Source organism: Centruroides sculpturatus, unplaced genomic scaffold (genome assembly GCF_000671375.1).
Source record: "Centruroides sculpturatus isolate CEXI.00-Female unplaced genomic scaffold, Cexi_2.0 scaffold61, whole genome shotgun sequence".
In the NCBI taxonomy this organism is placed as follows: domain Eukaryota; kingdom Metazoa; phylum Arthropoda; class Arachnida; order Scorpiones; family Buthidae; genus Centruroides; species Centruroides sculpturatus.
The window spans coordinates 242804-250461 of record NW_019384572.1 but is presented as its reverse complement, the minus strand read 5'-3'; the positions used below and the strand labels follow the sequence as shown (position 1 = coordinate 250461).

General features: G+C 30.2%; 1 protein-coding gene across 1 annotated transcript in view; it reads left to right on the top strand.

The window, feature by feature from the left end:
- LOC111624207 (heterogeneous nuclear ribonucleoprotein L-like) overlaps positions 1-7658 on the top strand; it is a 91385-nt gene that overhangs the window by 10907 nt on the left and 72820 nt on the right. Inside the window, exon 3 of the mRNA XM_023367016.1 lies at positions 2794-2863. Within this exon, the coding sequence (XP_023222784.1) occupies positions 2794-2863 (70 nt within the window). The remainder of the gene's footprint in view (positions 1-2793; positions 2864-7658) is intronic.

Genomic DNA, 7658 nt, shown 5'->3' with positions numbered 1-7658 from the left:
TTTTAAGTTATTGTTACATTATGTTATGTAAGTTAAGTTTTAGTATCATTTCCCATCTCTCTCTTCTGCCACCAATTTACACATCCAACGTTGTCTATCCTCAAAGGTAAAGTGCAAATAAAACTACATTTTTTTTTAATCAATTATTATTCTATTATCATTATACATTTACAACTACAAAACACATTTTTCAGTGTTTTCCTTACTATAGTTTTTTTTTATTATTTTTTTAATGTACTACTTAGCTTTAATTTGAGTGTGTTTTTTGTGTTGGAACGAATTATATGGTTTTACATGTAATCGTATGAGAAAAAATGATTCATCTCACGACATTTTCATGATACAATTTCAGTGTCGGAACGGATTAATTTCGTATCCTGAGGTAACACTGTACAAAAATTTTTAAAAGTTAAGATTGAACATTAAATATAGATTAATTAAATAAAAACACATGTTTATTTTACAATTTTATTATTTGTCTTTTTATATAATAACAATAAAACCAATTACAGCAAATTAATAATCATTTTGTCATAATCAATTCTGAAACCATGTCTCCTTTTATTTTGTTTTTTTGTGTCACAACTAGGTTCATAGATATTCCTGAATATAGAGTGATGTCAAAGATGCCCAGTGTCTATCTATGAACCTAGTTGTGACAGAAAAAAGAACTGATCTAATTTGCTGACTCAGGACACTTCAGGACACATAGATAAAACAACTTTTTGCTCCATTCTTATTTTGCATGTTTCATTACTGAACATGTTATTGTTATTGTACAATGGTGGTTAGTAGGCTAAATGCAATGTGCACTCCACAAGAGATTACTTCAGAAGACTGGTCTGTCTCAAAAAAAAAAAAAAAGTATACCTCTGAATTTCATCAGGTCTCAAAAAAGTGGAACCTAGATGAGCAGAGATCTGCTACTCACAAATGAATGCAGAGAAGTCTCTTCAGTAGTTTCATAAAAGCAGCAAGAAAGTGAGGAGAAGCATTTCAGTTTGTACAGATGTTTATGAAAGTGACCAAAGTCAGTAACAACTACAGTCAAAACACAAACAAGATTCCTATCAAAAGATAGGAAATCCTTAGTTCACCTCTGTACAGAGTAGGCTGGCAAAAAGGTCTTGCTCTGCTTTAAACCAGAGTTAATATCTACTGCTTAGAATGATTGCAGATAGTACAAATTTTAACAACTATAAAAACTATTATAAGAAATACCAACAGCTAATAGCTCTTGGTATTTCTTATACAGTAGAGCATCGGTTATCCGAATCAATTGGGGACTGAGGTTGTTCAAATAACCGATTATGTACGAAAAAATATATTAACCTATCCCGTGTTGAAATTTTTCTCCGTTGCGTGTCGCTTCGAGTTGAATCTTCGTCGATGTTAAGCCTAACGTATACTTTTTAAAATAATAATCGTGGCTATTGTATCGTTAAAAATTATTTCTTTATTTCTTACAAACAAAATAAATATATTGAAAAATATAAAAACCAAAAAATATATACTTTAGATGATCTAGTATCAAAAAATGTTCGATTCAGCAGGACACACAGTCTTCAGAAAAACACCACACAAAAGTGCCAGTGCTGCCAGCTAAAAAACACACACCAACAAAAAAAATATTAGAGTAGCCAAAGATTGCAGCGCCACAGCACTAGCAAAAATTTAAATTTGCCGACTGGAATGCTTTCGGATAAACAACGCTCTACTGTAATACTTTTTATAGGGCCTGAAACAAGAAATACCAAGAGCTAATAGCTTTTGGTATTTCTTGTTTCAGGCCCTACAAAAATATATGATATATTTTGTTTAGCCAGTAAATCAGCACTTACATAGATAGCAATGTCCTTATGTGCTGAAGTAGCTTAATGAAAATATTTTCAAATTAGTTCATTTTTAATTTTAATTCAGTTAATTATTATTTTTAAATTTATTAAATTGAAAAAGTTTTTAATTTCTTTATTTTTATTTATACTGGTAATATAGTTAATTAATTGATATTTCCTGTTGTCAGTGAATGTTAAGTAAATATTCAAGTTTTACAAATCATTTAAGAATCATTTAGAAATGAAACTTGAAAAATGACTATTAGTTGCATTATACTAAATTATCGTATTTACTTGCATATAAGACAAGGTTTTTATTCATTTATCACAGCTTCAAATTCCTACGTTGTCTTATACACAAGAGCAAAAGATTCTTTGTGTTTTTGCAAGTAATTTTTGTGAACCATGTATTTACATTTTTTACTGGATGCTTACCCTCTTGTATTTAAAAACATAAGTATTTTATCTGGGTTGTTTGGATTGTTCTTGTATATTGTCAGGAGTAATGATGTATTGAATAGCAATAGGAAAAGCTTTGCTTTTCCTATTGCTATTCATCGTTACTCCTGAAATCCCAAATCACACAGGAGCTCAATATAATTATTCCCATGTGAAAACAGATGAATATTCAGAAATCAGAATTTGGAGAAACTCATAAGTGTAATCAATTAAGAGTGGATTTGACTTTTAAGAATTGGCAAAAAAGATTTCTGATTGTCCAGCTTTACATGAACAAATTATGTTGTTGATTTTACAAGATTTTACCTTAAAGTTTAAAATTCCAGTAATTTTTGCAAGGCAATGTGTGCATTTACGTTCATTTGATATTTTACTTGTGATTAAACGAAATAAAATTAGATTGTACTAATAAATCTAATTTTCTTTATTTTGATCTTTAAAGTCACACCTCGTTCTATATGCAAGTAAATATGGTGTTTAAAATTTTTTAACTTTACAGGTCAGAAGAAGAAAAAGTAAATCATATTTTGTTAATGACAATTCAGAATCCTGCTTATCCTATTACAGTGGTAAGTTTTAAAGTTTCTTAATATTTAAAATCTGTTAAACGCACTATTTCATAAGTTTTATAATTTTTTTTCATGTTTCTGATAAATTTTTAGGTATAAATATATGATGAGAATATTATAACATTGATAATAAGTTAACTAAAAAAAGAATAAAAATATAAATAAGCTTACTTTTGCCTTTATTACTTGAGTTAAAATGAACAACTTTCAGAATACACTTTAAATTTAAATGCAAAAAATAATAGAACACATTTTATCTTAATTTCAAATCTATAAAAGTAAACCACTTTTTACAATTATTTTGTTTTCTTTACTCCTTTTGCCTATGGATACTAAGAGGATGGACTTTTTTTGAACCCATTATGGGTTAGGTCAGGACCACACTGGATTGGCCTGTTGGTGAGGGATGTGGCTTGACATACTGGGATGAACCACTTCTTGAAAAATTTCTGGAATTTATTGATTGTCTAGATTTGTTCTTGGTTTCTCAGAGCAGCAGCCTGACACATTAACTGGTTAATTATCTAGCTATCAACTGGTGATGTTAAGAGGATTGAGAACCTGAGGAAACTCTGCCTCTCATGTATTTGTAAGGTTTCACTAAATATAAGTGATTACACTCAGAAATTCCTGACACCAAGAAGCTTATGCCTACTATTCAAGTTGAGCATTTTGTGGATGGCAATAATGTGGTCTTGTATGTGAGACTAAAATGATGGGGTAGGAAATGATAGGATTCAGTTGAAAGAAGTCACTCAACACAATTAAGTACACTGCAACATTTATTAGATGGCATGAAAGTTTTTACAGTATGCATGTAAGTAAGATAGTATTCACAGTTGCATGTGTTATTGTTGCAGAGAGGGTTTACAAATTTTGATACATTCAAAATTTACTAAATGCACTAAAAGATAAAAAAATACAGTAATTTTTTCAGCTATCACAGAATTGTTGAATTTATTATGTAACCAAAATAAAAGCTGGGATGCTCATGGGAAATTCATAAAAAATATATAGAAAATGTAACTAAGAATATTTGTAAATCTATTAATTAATTAAATATCTAAAAAGTATAATAAGTATTGAATATAACTTTAAAAAAAGGTCAGTCTGTTGAATATTTGAAAAGGTAGTTAATCAAGTTTTACAGTAGAACCTCGAAAACTCGGCCTAATGTGGACCGAAGGGTGGCCGAGTTTGTGAAAATGCCGGGTTATCGGGAATGGGGTTCAAAAAAATAAGTATGCGTGTTTCCTCAGAAAATACTGTACTGTACTTGTATGTATTGTTTACNTTATTACACAAATATCTAATTAATAATTATATTACGATACGAATACAAGACAAAGTATTACCAAACAATAAAAATAGCATTACTATATTACCAATATGATTTTAAATTATACAATTATTCTTTAAATGAAAATTATTATTTCTTTTCAGTTCCTTTATAAATATGTAATATATAAATTGTGTAATGTTTTGTAATATGTAATTTGTTGTAAAATCTATACTTTGAGTGCTTAAAAAATTTAAAATGTATGTATGTATGTATGTATGTATGTTAAATTGATAAAACTTTATCAATTAATTTGTTAATAGGAGAGTTTTAAAAAGTATCAATAATACAAATGAAAATTTGATGTTTAACAGACATTACTTTGAGAATGTTAGAGTAGAAAAATATTTTTATATTGATCAAATATATTTAAATTTCGCAGATTTTTCAAAGTGATAACAATGTGAATATATTTATTATTAACTTCAACAAACAGATATGTTATAATTAAACGAAATGTTTAAAAGATAAATTTTGTTATATAATAATGAATGAGGTTGAGGCCGAAGTTTTAAATGCGAAAACGTGTACGTTGGATGTTCAGCGCTGCTTTCCTGTAAGCCTAGAAGTTTGACAATGGTGTTTAGATAGTCAGTGGAATCGTGCTCGACATTCCAAACACCATTGTCAAACTTCTAGGCTTACAGGAAAGTGGCGCTGAACGTCCAACATTCGCATTTAAAACTTTGGCCTCAACCTTGCTATTAAATCCAGAATTTACTTTTATGTAACTAAATTTTGATATTTATAAATATGGACTATTCAGTTAAAAAATATAGTAAACAAATAATTCCAATAAAAACATTCAACAAAATTTAATTTCCAAAAGCAGATATATACTTGTACATGTAATGACATTCTTTTTAATAATGAACTTGATTTTTATGTGGTTTTTGATAATAAAATTAAACCACATATAAAAAATAGACGAAGACGAATCGAAAGTATCGTGAGCGCATATTATGATGTATGCATAGGCATATGTGGACTAGAGAGATAGAGGAAAGAGAAAGGAAAGAGCAAAAACGAGCGCTTAAAAAGGATAGGCAGGGTCAGACCCTCAGATGTGCGAGGATTCTCCAACGATAGGTGTGTACGTGTGCTGATATTTGTAATTATAAATTGTAAATACATGTGACTATTATTATTTTTTTTTTATTTTGTGCATGTTATAAGTTATAAATAAATATAAACAAACAACACTAACTCGATAACATTAAATCTAAATATCAAAATGATTAATTTACTGTGTTTTTGTTATTTCTTACTCCTGTTTTTAGGTATTCGGTTGAATAGCGAAAAATAGGCCGAATACCAAATAGTAATCGAATATTTGCTACATCGCTAATTTTTAAACTTGAGCACCCCATGCTTTTATTTTTGGTCACATAACACCAAGAATACTGTGAAAGCTGAAAAAAAAATTATTTTTGAGTCATTTAGGCCTATGTGAATAGAGTTTTCATGAAAATTTTTTTAATATACAGTGGATTCTGCTTAATTGGGACTCATTGGGACTAATCCATTTTGGCCCAATTAAGCAGCTTTTCCAATTAAACGAACTAATAATAAATTCTAAAATAAAATATGTAATGCATAGGTAAATAAATAAGTAGGTAAAAAATAATAATTAGGTACCTATTTTAATGCTTTATTAAACCAAAATACAGAAAATATTTCTACTATAAATTTGCCAGACTCACGATGATGATAACTGATTTGCATAATGTTAATGTTGCCAAATATTAGTAGTGATGTACGCAAGGGTTGACTATTCGATTCATTTCTGATCGAACAATTTTTCCTTTCTTTCTTTTTAGTTAGAACATGTTCTAACTAAAATGGGAGAAAGAAAAGGGTTTGTCCAAAAGTTATTTTACAGTCTCCTTTGAGCACAGTTTCCTTTACTTGGAGATGGGCCACTTCAGTGGGAGTGTCTGTAGAATCCGCCAGCTCAATTCTAGTTCTCAACAATAGGATGGCTGCTGTGTGAATCTAGATGTAATTATGCACGCAATACCTTCCAAGGAAACTCTAGCTGTCTTCCAACTAAGTCGAGAGACCTCGAAAAATTGTTTGACAATCTTTGCCCCTTTGTTTTTAAGGGATTGTCCGGTCCAATCTAGAGCAGGGTCAGTAACTCACATTCAGGTCTACCTGAGATGAAATCCCCATGTGATATGTCCTGCTGTGCTGACCCCCCTCCGGAAAAACCAAACTGCCCAAGCAAAAGACAAAACATTAGTGTATGTAGTGCTGCCTGAGGCCCATCAGTGGCCAAGCGGTCTTCGTATCCTTAACACTGGGAGTTTGGTCATGGGTTCATGCCTTGCTCAGGCAGGCTGACCACATGGAGTTTTCTGGGTTTTCTCCACATCTGTAATGTTTAAATAGGGGCCAGTTTCCCTTAAAAAGACCTCCTAGAAGGCATCCCCCTAGGCAGATCGCTCAAGTGTTGCATTGCCATAACTTAACAAACAAACAAACAGTATGTAGTGCCTATGTATTTTCAGAAGATTACTATATGATCAGAAGATTATGTATTAATTTATTAGTTTGGTTTCTTTTCTTTGAGATTTGGCCCAATAAAGTGGCTGCCCCAATTAACCAGTGGCCCACTTAAGTGAATCCACTGTATATATTCTAAAAAAAAACTTTTGGTGAATTTTAAGATATTTTTATAAAACACCATTTACCATTATTGATTTAAAATCCAAAATAAAATTTGTTTTATTGTTTTTTGCATTTGTATTTTAAGGTGCATTCAAAATGTTGTTCTGTTATGTTGTTTAAACCGAAGACTTTGAAATAATGATGATGATGATGAAAATATTCTTATTTCTATATTTTTTTTTAGCTAACTTTATTATGTCATATTATTTTCATTGAATATTTATACCTGGTTGTTTCAATGAGCTAAAGTTTAGTATTATCTGCTGTAATTTTTAAAATTATCTGTTACCTATTATATTGTAATCAAGGTTTTATAATTAGAAAGTTTTTATTATAGTTATGATGATAAGTTTGTGAGAAATGTTCAAAAATCTTTGCATTACATTGATCAATAAAGACATACAACTGTATTATATATTAGTTGTTACCCGCAACTTCACCCGCGTGGATTTTGCAAGCAAACAAGCAAAATTTATATTCAGTAGAAGTTTGGACACATATCTTGCTGACCACATGACTGCGCTGCGCAGTTATCTATCTCGCCCCTTACCACCCACTGACAACAAAAATATAACGCTTACCTAGATGATATCTTTTAATTTATATGAATGTTTAACAGAATAACATACAGCCTATGTCCTCCCTGAAGGTCCATTCTAAATATTGGTGAAAGAATTTTTGAAATCGGATGAGTAGTTTCGGATATTACCTCCTACATCCAAACTTACAAACTTTACCTCTTTATAATAATAGTATAGATTAATAAGTGTTGGAACAAACCTA